Below are 15528 nucleotides of genomic sequence, written 5' to 3' on the forward strand. Positions count from 1 at the left end.
CCATGGTATTGAGTAATTAACTCTTTTTGATGACCGAGCCAGAAAGGGTGGATTGAAAATCTGATCTGATGCTGTTTGCGAATATTCCTGTTTATTTTGTTCTTGAGTTTCTCAAGAAGTAGATGTTGGATACGTTGTCTATTTAAATACACATTCGTATTTCCGGGCTCACTAGCCGTATTGTTGCCGAATTTCATATGAGCCTTACCATTATGTTTAGTAGAGCTGGTGCGCGGACAAGAGATTGCTGAGGCGAAATACCTAGTTGTAGCTGCTCAAGTGAGTATTACGCTGAGGCACCATCATTTTGTATGGATGAAACTGTGTAAACTGGTCTTATTTTCGATATATGATGCAAGACGAGAGAAGGCGGGAACTGGCAATAATTTCCTTCACGGGCTATGTCTCAACTGCCACCAGTGAGATTTGAACTGCGACGTTCCGTAGGATAGCCTAATCTGGTCGAAATAAACTAACAACAATAGAAGAAGACACGCTTATTAAAAGTGACCAGTGTTTATCTATTCAGAAGAAGAAAGGGCATTAGACATTTGTACTGTGCCGACTCTAAAGCCGGAAGGAGGCAGTGTCATAGTTTGGATGTGGTTTAGTAGTGGAAGACGTGGACTTTTCAACCAGAATCGAGGAAATACTGAAAAAGAAAGGTATTTGAAAGTTTTGCTGCTACATACCGTACCCTCTGGACTCAACATCATTGGGCAAAATTTTGCTTTCCAACAAGATAATGATCCGAAGCACTCCTCTAAACTGTGCCAAGAGTTCCTAAATGGAAGAGAAAAACCACAACCACCAGATCTCTCTCCCTCGAACTTATTTGAGATGAGCTCGACCGAAGAATTAAGAGTCGATCTACATCTAGTGCAGGACAACTGTGCATATTATTTTAAAACGAATAGAAAAATTGAAGGAAAATTATTTTCAAAAACTCACAAACTTCACACAGAATGCCTAAAATTCTGGGGAAGAAATCCAACACAAAGAGCGTCATTTTGACGAAGCCAAAATTTACTTACACAAAAAAAAAATAAATAAATAAATTACAAGTCGGGAAACCGGAAGCTGGACGCTTCAGGTATGAAAGGTTTTGTGTATTTCTTATATAAAAGCATTTGAATGTGCATTTGCCGATTAGTACGTAGCACATAGTATATGCATATATTATGTGTATCCACTTTCGGGTGTTATTAACATTTATAGTCTTTAATTTGAAAAGAAGCGACAAATTTTACCTATTATAACTTTGTTAGTAATAGTATGATTTCCATCAAACTTGGTAGGATCATGCCTATATTATAGTCTATATTACTGCGAATTTCCAATAAACTTCAAAACAAAGACTGGCCTCGGGAAGCACCTAACCGAGACTTTTCATTTGATACCTCACATAACTATATTTGGTTCCCCTTTTGCATGTATGGGAAGCAGATATACACTCAAATATTCTTTCATTCATTCTTTTAAACTTTCTGAAGTGACATTTTCTGGCAAGACATCTGTATCGAGCGGCACAAAGATAGTTGTCGTGACTTCCAACCTCCCAGTCAGTCATTTCAAAGCTAAGCTAAATATGATGAATACGCGACTCAATTGCTAAATTATATGACATTTAGTTGTTATCTCTGCTACCTGAAGCATCTTCTTAGTAAGTGACATGTATCATATGACTTTTGAGAAAATTTATATTATAAAGTAGGAATGATAACATCCACAGATTATTCGCAAGCGATAGTCGGCTTCGGCATTCGATGGCTGGTACATTACAGTATTACTCGATGATATTTAATATGGTTGCCATTTATTCCATCGAAGTCGATGGTAAATAACCAAAAGGCAGGCCGAATCAACGGTGGCTTGATACGCTGAATGGGGATTTAAAAGCCTCGAGGTTGCACCCAGATCAGGCATTCGATAGAGTCAAATGGCGAAATCGATTACGACGAGCCGACCCCGCTTGTGAACGGGACAAATGCTGAAGAAAAATGCAATTACCGCCCCTTCTTAATGTGTGACCTATCCACTGCCATTGAAGCCTTACGATCACCGTGCGTACGAATGCCACGCCTGTGCGCCTACTAAGTTCTTCGTTTGAGGTAGTGTCAGACCAGCGCACTCCGATTATACGAAGCAGACAGGTGTTCACGAAGGATTGGAGATTTTGAGTAACAGGGGGGTTCACTTTCTATGTGTTACTCTCAAATAGCAACACTCAAAACAACACAGGATAGTCTTTTGACCTTGGTGTATAACTGCACTTATTGATATTAGTCAGGGCAACGAAAAGAGATCCAGCGCGCCAGGCAACATTCAATTCGGCTCCACGGTTGGCAGGAACCACACTTTCTGTATTGATCGACATCTTCGATGCTCTGCCCATTAATGCAGGTAGAGAGAGTACGAATCCAACTCTATTTGCCTCTGTTTCCAGAGTCATTTGGTCATGGTCCATGACCTGGTGGGAAAGCAAACAGATGTCATCAACGTAGTCGAGGTGTTTGAGAAAAGATGTCACAGTCCATTAAATTCCTCCATGTCCTCCGTACAAAGCAGCATGAAGAATGTTGTCGATATCAAGAGGAAATAAATCCTTCGAGATGTTAGCTGGCTGTAGCACGTGACATTTTGCGCCATCATATATCTCTTAGTTTCTTCGGAATGCTCCTCCTGCATAGAGCACTCCAGATACGCTCCCTGTTCATGCTATCGAAAGCTCTCTGGAAATCGATGAAGAGCAGGTGCAGCAAAAATCTAAACTCTTCGCACCGTTCCAAAATTATCCGTGGGATGTTGATGTGGTGAATGCAGAAGGAACGGAAACCAGCCTACGCTCTGTCGAACAAGTTTTCGCGATGTTCTTTGATGCGAGCCACGATTGCTTTAGCTGTTATTTTTACGCCAGCAGGGATCATGCAGATACCACAGTCACACTCACAACGGATCCCCTTCTTTGTGATCTGGACGACCATCCCCTTTCCCCACTCTCTGGGAAAGGTCTCAGATACCCAAGATTTCCATACGAGTGGAAGTAGCAGAAATGCAATAACTGCAGATGCAGCGATAAATGATTCTGCGGGGAGACCGTCAAGCCTAGTGGCTTTCTGTTCTGCTTGGAGGAACAGTCGATATCCGTTTGCTACGGTGACTAGCAATTTCATCCTCAAGGGGAGGAAGCTAACCGGATGTGATACCATTACGAATCATGATGAAGTGTTCTTTCCACCTCTTCGGTTGCTGGTCATTGTCGATGATGTCCTGTAACGTGATAACACATCACCACGAACATTACAAAATACTCTTTCGGATGGCGATGCGAGGATGTGACGCTATGACGCTAAGCCAAGTCGGGATGTTAAGTGATATTGTGATGTTGATTGATGTTTGGATCGCGCTCGGTGAGACTAATGTGTTATTACAATGTATGCAATGCAAGCATCAACACCCAATCTTTACTGCAATTTTCATTCTTCTATATGATATGGTTCGCACACTGTATGTAGATAAGTGTTTCCTTGTTTCCAATATGGCATATTGCGGCAGATTTTATTATTTTTTTTTTATTCATTTATCATATTATTGATGACAATTCAATTCCCTTAACAATATATAATATGTAGACGTCAATTACTCGAGATTTCTAAAATATTTATTGTTTATAATTTTTATGACTCATGAGTTGGAATTTGTCTGATTCTCCTTTTTAATCATTATTATTTTGTGCTCTTTTAGGATCATACCAGCCTAGCAATGCGATGATGCTTACTTTCTATGCCTATTTCAAACAAGGAACCCAAGGACCTTGTCGGCAAAGTAAACCTGGTTTTTGGGACGTTGTTGGAAGGTAGGTCACTCCCTCCTTATGAGCCTTGGATATATACAATATTTTCTTTTCTTTCAGAGCAAAATGGGATGCCTGGTCGGCATTAGGTGATATGTCGCGCGAACGAGCTATGCAACTATACGTTGATGAATTGAAGAAAATTATTGAAACGATGTCCTACACCGAAAATGTTGCTAACTTTATGGACAGTATAAGCGAACTGGATGGCGTGAATGTTGACGATCTAGAAGCTGTGGCCCCTGAAATAATGCAAAAAGCACGATCCAATCCAAACTCACCGTTCGCATCGAGAAATACGAGTCCCACTAGACCACCGGCATATATGAATGGATATATGAACGGTGATAGTGGTATTAGTAACGAGAACGGATCTTTCACCCACCAAAACGGCTATTCGAGTACCGTCGAACAATCCGATGATGAGTATATTGACACAGTTGACGTAAGTTGAATATATGTCCGTCCGCTTTCGATTTGTTTCATGCGCAATTTAGTGGCTAATATTATGTTCATATGGAAAAATAGGATTAGTAAATGTTTGGGCATAGCCTTCTGTATTGTCCAACTAATTCCCACTAGTCTAAACGCCGCTAATCAGTAATCTTATTATAACAATTTTTATTTAAAATAACATTTCAGCATTCTTGCCCATTGTTCCTAGTTTTAAGTTTTTCAATTTTAAATTTAAAATGCTTAATATTTGAAGATATAACTAATCTAATTTTTTACCAGAATGTGAAAATATTGCATCCAATTGAATTCTTCTCATGTATTTGTCTATAAATACTATCAAAAGGAAAAATAGTTCATGTGTGCTTATAGAATGGATTTGTTTCCTGGGTAAAAAAGTCAGTACACTGTTAGAGCTTCTGAATAAATTGTTTGGCTAAAAAAATTGAAATTGATATATATATGTATGAAAAGTATTCCCAGGAAAAATAATATTTTATCAATATGAATAGAATAGCACTGGGTTTCCTGGAAGAGACAAATAATTTCTAAGAAAGAAAACAGGAAATATTTACAGCCCTAGGAAATAGATTCATTTTTAATAATTAATAAAAGGATAGCGATCAGTTTCGGCTGGAAAATTATGTTTCGTGGTTGTCTTTATTTCATTTTGTGCAGCTTAGAATAACAATATTTTCCTTTGGCCTAAAAACATGCTTGTTTTAACCTTTTTATCCTGGAGTGTAACTATCCTGACTAACATTCAGTTCAGCTATCTATGTTATGTGTTTTTGTTTGTCTCTTTATCTTTGTAATGCTTCATTCAGGAGGGTGCGGAGTATTCATCGTATAGAAAATCTAGAACACATGCTAACAGCATTGTTGCAAGAGTAATATATCGTTTATTATCCTCTAATCTATAGATGCAATTCATAAATACAATTATAAATTACAGAGAAATGAGAGCCAATTGGAAATAACGACATCACAAATCCTTAAGATTGTTCAAAAGATGAATTCAGATATTGCAACTGTGAATCAACGAATAAATGCACTTGAGAAGCAACTGACAGAAGTGGCATCGAAAAGTAATCAACAAAATCGAAAGGTAAGTTTATAGTCGATGTCTAAATAAATAGGATAAGAAGTTAGATGTTGTCTTCTATTTGTAGTCAAGCCTAAAATTGATAGACCAGTAGCTTACTCCAAACTACAATTTTTATTTTACAGTGTAGATATATATTTCGGGAGCAACTGTCCCCCTTCATCAGTATAAAGTTACTAAAAACAATTGCGATTATACCGTTCTTTTTATATTTAAACGCTAATTACCTAAAATAAAAAAAAGTTAAATTATTAACCTAATTACCGCGGCGAGTCTTATTAATTAGGGGCAATTACGGGAATCTGTGCTTAATAACCGGGTCGCGTCTTCTCTCAAAATTTCTAGACTTTCCCAAGGTTCCCAAAGGTTGTCTTTTGGTTTGTTTGACGCAAGAGCTCGAGATTTTCACGTTGAATGGTATGGGCTTCCTCGACTATGTGTGCTGCCACTGATGATCTTATGCAGGACTTTTGTTTCCGAACACTACTCACAGCTTCCTTGATATGTTCATTAAATCTAGTCGTTATCAGACGTTTTGTCTGTCCTATGTATATTTTATTACACTCGTTGCACGTTATTCGGTAGATCTCGTTTTTTTCCTCCGCTGCTAAAGGATCCTTGACCGGGATCATTTGGGGGGATCCCATACCATTCAACGCGAAAATCTTGAGCTCTTGCGTCATACAAACCGAACGACAACCTTTAAGTATAAAAAGAACCGTATAATCGCAATTGTTTTTAGTAGCTTTGTACTGATGATGATGATGGGTAAGTTGTTCCCGAAATATGTATCTACACTGTAAAATAAAAATTGTAGTTTGGCGTAAGCTACTGGTCTATCAAATAGGGTAAGTTAAATAGGACAAAATAGCGATAAGAACGAAAAGATTGTCTGGATGTCCTATACTCTAGAAACAGTGAACAAAAGACATATAACAGGCTGATGGTCTCTACCCGAGGTAGTTAGCTGCTGATGCGCTCAACATATGTATCATGAATTGACCAACTAAGCTTCTTTCGAATATAATGTCTTGCCTTCATTAATGCGCAGCCCGAGATCCTCCGCCGCCTGCTCGATCTGAATGAAGGTAGACTCTACATCTCGGGCTGTTCTCCCCATAATGTCGATATCGTCAGCATAGCCCAATAGTTAGGTGGACTTGAAGAGGATGATGCTTTTCGTATTAACATCAGCATCGCAGAACATTTTTTCCAGGGCCAGGTTAACGAGGATGCATGATAGGGCATCCCCTTGTATTAGACTGTTCTTTTTTCTTTTCTTTAGCGTTTGTCCTGTTTACAATCGGGGTCGTCTCGTTGTGATCAGTCGCATCCATTTATTTTATCACAGAACTGATCTCGATGTAGTCTCGAGGCCTTATCAGCATCCACCGTACCAGGCCACCATTGTTTCGGCCGGTTTTTTGGTCGCTTACCATTGACTTTGATGTTCAGAAGGATGATGGCGTGCGAATTCTCGTTCGCGCTGACAATGATAGTGATAGTTTCATGGGGATCGGTCGACAAAAATTCTGTTTTATTCAGATTCAATCTGAGATCGTGGTTCATGAGGTCATTTTTGGATGGTTTTGCTCGAAATCATCTTTGCTATTAAATGCTAGGAAAACATCATCTTCATAAAGCAGTGGCAAACCCCACTTAAGGGGGTCATCCCTTGTGTCGGATCCGCGGAATCGAATTTTGTTTTTGGCATCAATTGTATCCAGATATATAATGTAGAATTGAGCAAAGTGATGTTTTGATATTCGAAGTCGTTTGGAAATTATAGTGTTAAACACGCCAGATTTATGTCGATCGCCGTAATAAAGCTCGTATTTATCGGTCCGAATGACGTTCGAATGACTTCCCTAAAAGGACAAGAATTGCAGCCAAGGCTGTCTATGTGTTTCATCAAGAAACCGAAGGTTTATGGATTAGGTTTAGCAGATTAATTGTCAATTAAGGTTTTATGGTTAAAAATCGCATTGTACTTTTTAAATGCGTTTTTCTCAAAACTGCATGTTGAAAATCGGCTGCCACCATAGCCCAAAATTTACTCCACGAAATTCTTTGAAATGTTCACGACTTATTGAGAACATATTTCTGCGGTCCGCAAAATTTAGCTTTTAATATTTTTTAATAATCCTAGTTTGCGGACTGTTGTTAAGTTTGTACGTTAAAATTCCGTTTACTTTTTTCTCTAAGATGATCGTTGTGCCCTCTAGCGTGAAAGCAGAACACCTTTTTTTTGGAGATGGGTGCATAATTTGTTCTGTATTTCAATAACGAACTCTGGGACCGGGTTGGAAAAAATGCTATGCACGCTCAAGATATTGATAAATCTATGTTGAAAATTTCGTATTTTTATCTTTCTCCAGTTCTTCACAAAAAATTTCTAAAAAAAACGGTCTTCACACGGGATGACTCCCTTAATTCACGGTTATTTGTGTTCAAAAATGTTCATGGTATGGGACAGCAACCGAACCGGGCGCTGGATTCTCTTTCTTTCTCCATAGTGGAATTATGGTGTTCTACCTCCGTCAATAGACCGATTGAAGTCAAAATCACACTATTACTAATAAAGTTACAGCTAAAAGCTAAAAGCGGACTTTACCGTGTAAATTTACTGCAACTAAATATCAATATCACACTAAAGTGAGTAGTCACACATGCTAAATGCATTTACTTAACGGACTACGTACCAATTGGATAGTTCTGCACCCAAATATACTCACAGAAGAAGCAAACAAAACCGTTCATACCTGAAGCGCTGACCTTCCGGTTTCCCGACTTGTTTTTTATTTTTGAGGTTTTACCCTTTAAGCGATGAAATTGAAAATCAATTTTTATTTATTTGTTAAAATTGCAGGACCATTATACTCGTATTTGTGGAATTGTCTCTATTATATTTACGTGTTAATATCTTATTGATCAATCATGGACATTATTTTTTCTTATAGTTGGCGCATGTTCGAAAATATCCCCAATGGTGGCCGTTCAAAGATATCTCCCCAACGTGGTTTGTCATTTTGATTCTTTGGCCGTTCATTGTTCAACGCCTTGGCACCGTACTTCAACGAAAGAAATGATCGTGATTTCGCGCAAAGTTTTCTACATACCCAAGAAATGTTCACTTTATCAGAAAGAACGATAATCAATGGAATTTATGCTTATTTTACACATATTCTAGTACACTCATGTGTTTAAGGTACACCCGACATTGTATTTTTTTGCAACTTTTTGATAATGTTTTCGTACAATGAAATTTTCATCCCTTTCGCTTTTCGTCAAGTCCGTCGTCATTATATCTTTATACATATACACTTTCCTATTTTGTTCGTTGAGCGAATTTGCTTTCCAAGGGTCTTACGGAGGGAGGAAATAGGAAGCGAAAGGAAAGCATTCGATTTCAAAGTTGTGCACATTTTGAAACGTGCTAAAAGTAACTAAATAACGTCGATTCGAGATGATAGACTTGTAGAATGGAAAACTAAGTTGTAAGTTATGAAAGTGTTAATTCATGTGTCAAAGTTTCCTGGAAACTCTGCATTGCTTCGGAGAACGCAAGGAGCCTTAGGCTGTTGTTAAAATGAAACATTATTTTTGATAATATTCTTTTGAGCAACCTCAACGTAACTTTCACAGGCATACACGAACAAGATTGTACAATTTATATGTGGTTCTAGGCAATGCATTTTGTTTTTAATGGTGAGATTTTATTTAGTTTCTATTTTTATTGTAAGTGTAGTAATTTATGTATAAGCGACTATGGTGTAAATGGAACAGAAAAAAAAATACTGGTTACTTATGGATATTATTGTAGGGGAAAGATTTTATAATTTTTATTTTTTGTTTTGTCTGTGGCTTAGTTTAAATGTACACTCCACGGTTTATGTTATTAAACGTTTATATTGTAACTATATTTCGATTCTTTTATTCAACCATTGAAGAAGGAAGTAGTCAGCGGGATACAAATTGCTAGTGCAGCACTTTCGGAAGTACTCCGGAATTTAGTTCTTGAAGTTCTTGAGGCAACGAAACGAATGTAACCCAGTAAATCAGCAGGATCTGACGAAATCTCAATTGAGCTCCGAAAAGCAAAAAGCTGGAACTCCACACTCTGGCTCAATGAGTTCTCCAACTGTTGTCATTCATCCATTGGGACACAGGGCGTCAGTCACATCTACGGGTCATCGTTGCTACTTTACTGAAATGTGCTTCAGCTCTTTCAATGACTGTCCGAGAAACTTGCACTCTTCCTCGACTATGCTACGCATGTGTTCCTGAGGCGGCTCGTTCGCCGGGATAGTGTCAATGCGGTTATCGCCCTGTTTTAATAGGCGACCTATCCACTACCGCGTCCGCCTTTTCATTAACACGTCCACGGATATCTGCCCCGTATTTGAAACTGTATCAATCCAGAGCACCACGATGACAAAACGCAGACAAGTGTTAACAAACGCTTTGAGCTTCTGAATATTCCATGTGCTACTTTGATTGAGTAGAGGTAGTTACATTTCTAGAATTTGCACAATGTATGAATCCTAGATATACAAATAGATCGACCCCTTCAATTCTCTACCCTTTAAGGAAAATAGGAAGGGTGCGAAGATCCATTAGACTGAAAACTTTGTCGGTTAAATTTATCTTCTTCGAATCTAGTGCCATTTAGCCAAGATCCATGACTGAGTATATCAGCAATAAGATGTCATCGGCGTAGACAATCTCAGCATCTGTTACTCCGAAATAACTAACGAGAACAAAATCAGGCTCCTAAAATTCGCTTGCTACAGAAATATAGCATTTTCATTTACCTCTTTCTCGCACCGTAGAATCCACAAGAGAACATGTCCCATCAGATAGAACAACGCTCAACCAGACCATTCACAACTGAACTGCATCGACATCGTTGATATGCTATAAATGCGCTCGATGTCACTATTTGCCATTTACCATTAGAGGCAATGGTAAATGGCAATGGCAAGAGCAAGATATTTTTGTTGTTAGAAGTAGCAGGCTCACTCTACTTATCTGGTTCGATATAGAAACGAACGAAGAAATGGTAGAAACGTTAGAGGAGCAAAACCCGTAGATGCTGAACCGCGACTAGGTAGCCGACAACATGAACCTGTAGTGGAGTCAGCTGAAAAATGCAATTAAAACAGCTGCAGAGAATACGACGCAGGAAATGGTTTGACGAAGAATCCCAGCAGGCCATCGCCAACGCTGCATATAAAAAATATCAGTTAGGACCCACAAGAGCCAGTCGCGACAAATCTGTAGAATTACGACATTGCGCTGATAAGATGTGCAGACAGTAGAATTGCGACCATATAAGCGACATTATCTACAAATTGAACTACGACTTTCGGAAACAAATTAAGATACGCTTAGAACTTCGCGAAAAGGATAATAGCAAGATACTAGCGCAGAACTATATTTTGCAGGGATGCAAGGGGATTCTTTTTGGAGACAAGAAGCAGATCAAAGTCGATATGCATAATATTTCGTGGAGCTACTTACCAAGTCCGGATAGCTCAGTGGTTATAGCACAAGACTGTTTATACGGAAGGTCACGGTTCAAATTGCACTGGTGGCAGTAGAATTTGTACAGTTACTGCAGGTGCAGCGATAAATAACTCAGCCAGCGAGTTGATTTCTCTTCAATTTGGAGATGCAATGCGTATCCGCATGTTACGGTGAGTTTTTCCACCTATTCAGTTCTTCACCATCGTGGATGAGAAGTCAACCGTCGACGTTCTTCACAAGACCACCGAAAATTTTGCGACCATATGCAAGTCCTTTCGTGATGCGGTATACATTTCTGAAATCATTGCGATCTGCGGCATCTTTCGCTTCCCTGACGAGCGCAATAGCAAATTCTTTCTTTTCATGGCATACACTACGCTGAGCTTCTCAAGATTTTGTTCGGTATCGGAGTTCTAGCGCGTCACGCCCGCCATTATTCGCAACGGTCAGTAGAGCCGTCAACCCCTTTCGTTTATCGATCCGTAGTCAACCAGATCTTGTGACGCCTCTTCGGGATGTGGTCAACCAGCTGTGCAGCACACGAAAAAAAAGCATTTTTGTTGTTCAGCAAGATAGTTCTCTCACTGTCGAGCGACAGCTGGGTCTAACAAGCGGTCGATGTTGAACTTAGGGCGTCTCCAACTCTCCAACCCTGTGAGTAGTGGTGAACGCAACACACGAGCGAACGTAAGCGACCATCAAATGGTGATCCCTTTCGAGCCCGATGTCAGCGCCTCGTTTGTTACGCACATCCAGAAAACAACTGTTAAATCTACTGCCGAATTGGCCCTACGGCGTCGGTCAGTTGAAACCCAACTTTTGACATGCTTTAGGGGTTTAGGCTTTGAAGCGCACTTAATTAATGATCGTACTGGAGCACTGGGAGTCAATGGAATTGGCGTTGCACTCGCCCCTAGCACCCTACCCTGGTTTGATTTAGGTACTAATTCAAAGCTTAGTCGGTTGGTATCTGATAACCAGTCATATACGTTCCGTTCCAAAAGTTTAGTGCTCTTACCACTAAGCCCTCGGACATTGGAGGGCCAAGAAACTTCCCGAAAAAGAGGTAGGGTGATACAGTGCAGAAAACCGCTAGATAAAACCTGGTCGCAGAGTCAGGAAAAAAGGAATGCAGATACCCATTCAAAAACAGTAATAATTGGTCACTTCAGGTAGGTCGCAGTTTGTATAGTTCTCATGGAAAAACATCCGAGAAAGGCCCGTGTGGAAATTAGATATGACTTGATATATTGAAAAGTTGTTTTCCCGAAAAATATCTACCATGAGAACTGCCTCAATGTACTTCGTATTGATTTACCACCTTCTGTTTAAATATGGAAATTGTTCAGATTAGCCATTTAGTGTTTGAAATTCGTCTATCAACTTCCTGCGCTGTGAAAGCTTACAAAGTTAGCACGCATACATAACTTTTTTTATAAACATTTGTTCAAATAATATTTGGATTGTATAAAAGCAGAGTTTGCCGAACGATAGACACAGTTTGGTTTCAATAGGGAACTGGTTCAACTAAAAAGATGAAAGCTTTTCCTTTTGTTGTCCTGGCATTCGCCATAATTGCACCCACAATATGGGCAGTTTCGGTGCTCGAATTCGATGTAAGTTTTGAGTCTGTTGAGTTAACAATGTCCTTTATGAATGAGTCTGTAACTGACTTTCTATGTACTAATGCAATGGACGGTTTGGCTTTTCGAAAGGGGGTTTTTTGCGGAAACAGCCTCAATTTTAGCCTGATATAGGAAAGATTTCTGTATTCCTTCCGTATTTAAGACTATTTTTCTAGAAAAAAATTAACGCTGTTTTTTGATTCTGCAGAATAAAGAGGCTCAGCAATATGCTCGCCTTGTTCGACAAACCGATGATAGTGATACAGCTGCTGACAGTGAAGATGACTACAGCGATGCGAGCGAAACTACTGCGACCACTGACGATAGTACGGACAGTGAATCCAGCGCAGATAGTGAAAATTCCACGGATAGCGAGAGTTCCGCCGATAGCGAGAGCACTACTGTTATCGGGGATGCCGGGACTGCAACGACTGTTAGCCCAGAAAGCTCCACTGAAGCTAGTGGAAGCAGTAGTGGAAGTAGACCGGCATGCAATAGTCATAAGCGGGGGAAACATGGCAGAGGTAGCCAACGTGGTAATAAAAATCGTCGAGGGAACTCTCGGGGAAGACAAAATCGCCGTGGGGGAAATCGAAGCCAAAATCGTAAAAGAGGCCAAAGTCAACAAAATCGTCGAGGAAATCAGAACAAGAGGCAGCAAAATAGACAGAATCGTGGAGGAAATAATAGCCGCGGTGGAAACAATAAGCGCAGCGGCAGCAATCAACGTAGCGGAAGTAATCAGCGTGGAAAACGAACCACGAAAAATCGAGGCTAATTTTTTTGAAGGAAAATACGGTTAAAATGAACTTTGTCAACTTTATTTGAAAAAATTGAAAGAAATATTTTCTAAATTTTAGCAACCAAAAAAATGAGTAATAAATTTTGAAGCATTACAATTTTTAATATTTTTTTTTTTAATTATATAGCATCAAGTCTGCTTAAAAGGTTGCTTGCTTTCGCCGAACTAGCGGGTAGTCAATTGGAACGGTAGAATGAGTTTCGCAAAGCGAGGTTCACGATCGACGCAATAGCAATGGTCGTGGATCTGGCCCAGGAGACATCGGCCGCTGACAAGTGCTGCGCTCTGGTAACGCTGGATGTCCGGAATGCCTTAAACTCGGCCAACTGGGGTGTGATTAAGGACACCCTGTCTAAACTGGGTGTCCCTGGTTTATTAGCTCGGATAATCGAGAGTTACCTCTTGGATTGACTTCTTTGGTATAAGACGGACGACGGGCCGAAGGAATATGATGTGGCAGCAGATGTTCCCCAGGGCTCCATATTGGGACCCCTGCTTCGGAGCATAATGTATGATGCAGTGTTCGGCCTGCGCGTGAGAAAAGAGGCAACGTGAATTGCGAAACGTCTCCAGGACGTTGAACTGTGTATAAGTGAAACCAATCATGCCATGAAAGCATGGCTCCAAATGGATGGATGCGCAGGGGTGGCGAAATTCATCTTGCTATACGCCACTGCTATCTGGGCGTACACAATGGATAACATAGTAAACCAGGGAAAGGTAAGTTCGGCATATTAGCCAGCCGCACTGAGGGTGAGGCAGTGTGTGTCGTTACAGAGATGATTTGCTTGGACTCTCTCGCGAATGAGGCACTCTGCCTCTACTGAAGAAGGAGGGCGAATCCAGCCGAAGTGACTGCGGGCTTCCGGAATGCCACTAGATAAGAAATGGCAGCAACGGTGCGATAACTCCGAAAGAAGCTGCTGGAGGTAGGTCGAACGAAAACACGGAGAATTGCATTAGCATTGCACAACAATACAGTTCCTCGCGGGGCATCGTTTCGGATTGGATCAGTCAAATGTGCCGCTACACCCGAAGCATGCTATGTTCGATTGAATGAGATTCACGATTGAAAGAGGTAGATTAAAACCCCATAATTTCGTGGAGGTGATGCTAAGGTATGAAATAAATTGGAGTGCGATAAACGCAGCAGTAGCTGCGATGCAGAAAAAGTTGCAGAAACTGAATGGAGCCCGGAAAGCGTAACGGACCTGGCGCCGCCACGTCTTTTTTAGATTTCCAAGTCCACCCATAAAAATACTATCAACCAGACCACCCGAGGGACGGTGTCACTTTGGAGCGTCTCTCGACTCAAAGCCTACGTCAAGTGGCTACCTTATACATTAGATAGGATTATCGTGGTTCCTAGTATGAGACTACATACTGCTTAGGACTCCTTTCCACTCTTATTCTCGCTAAAACCGCGTTTTTGTTGGTTACTAGGGTGATATAGAGAACAACCTTCTTCCCGTCACAGTTTTCCGAGCTGTGGTAATTGAAGGTTGGTGTACTTACACACTGATAGGTTTGCATTCATAATAAAGAAGTCAAAGAGGGGCTGGAAGTCAAGCCAAATTAAACGTGAAGTGAAATCGCTTTAGAACATACTGTGAGGAACTGGAAGGCGACAGAGGGGCTATAAGGTTATATGTGATTAAATGGGATTAGTCGGCCAAGCTAGACTCTCTTAGGAAACCGAGTTACTGCACTGTGTTTCTATCGCCAAAGGAATCCTTAGTCCATTTGCTAGAAGTCCAGTGATCTTTGCCAATCATTTTGTTTGTGTTGTGTAGCGTTACAGTCTTGAATGAAGTATTTTAACAAACTTCAAGGCCCTCATCCAATATGGACCACACGCGGCTCATATCGGTAAACCGGGCATGTTCACGTGATCAGCCCATGCTTGTATGCAAGATTTTGATGGATAACTTTACATACAGCATTACGCCTGGTGATGTATTGCACTGGTGCCATAACAGCACAGCCAGAAATGAGATGGTCCATCGTCTCTAACGCCGAACCACACATTCTGCACTGGTCGTTCTCCACCCGTTCTTTCATGATGAGCTTTTTATAAGCTCGGGTGGCGACCACGCCGTCCTGAATGGTTGCGCCAACGATGATTATTATTTTTTTTTGTTCGATCCCTCTTTGTATTAAA

General features: G+C 40.4%; 2 protein-coding genes across 3 annotated transcripts in view; both read left to right on the forward strand.

Moving 5' to 3' along the window:
• Positions 1-9333, forward strand: part of LOC119650117 (acyl-CoA-binding domain-containing protein 5) — a 200153-nt gene extending 190820 nt beyond the window's left edge. Inside the window, exons 2-6 of one of the 2 annotated variants that reach the window (XM_038052642.1) lie at positions 3745-3856; positions 3914-4298; positions 5134-5196; positions 5262-5414; positions 8372-9333. In XM_038052642.1, coding sequence (XP_037908570.1) covers positions 3745-3856; positions 3914-4298; positions 5134-5196; positions 5262-5414; positions 8372-8500 — 842 coding nt within the window. In that variant the 3' untranslated portion in view covers positions 8501-9333. The remainder of the gene's footprint in view (positions 1-3744; positions 3857-3913; positions 4299-5133; positions 5197-5261; positions 5415-8371) is intronic. The other variant, XM_038052643.1, reaches the window with a different exon arrangement.
• Positions 9334-12442: 3109 nt separating this feature from the next.
• On the forward strand, positions 12443-13398 carry LOC119648948 (dentin sialophosphoprotein-like). The gene is made up of 2 exons (XM_038050863.1): positions 12443-12556; positions 12774-13398. The coding sequence occupies exons 1-2, from the start codon at positions 12476-12478 to the stop codon at positions 13341-13343; spliced, it is 651 nt and encodes a 216-aa protein (XP_037906791.1). The 5' UTR covers positions 12443-12475; the 3' UTR covers positions 13344-13398.
• Positions 13399-15528: the final 2130 nt, after the last annotated feature.

Source organism: Hermetia illucens, chromosome 2 (genome assembly GCF_905115235.1).
Source record: "Hermetia illucens chromosome 2, iHerIll2.2.curated.20191125, whole genome shotgun sequence".
In the NCBI taxonomy this organism is placed as follows: Eukaryota; Metazoa; Arthropoda; class Insecta; order Diptera; family Stratiomyidae; genus Hermetia; species Hermetia illucens.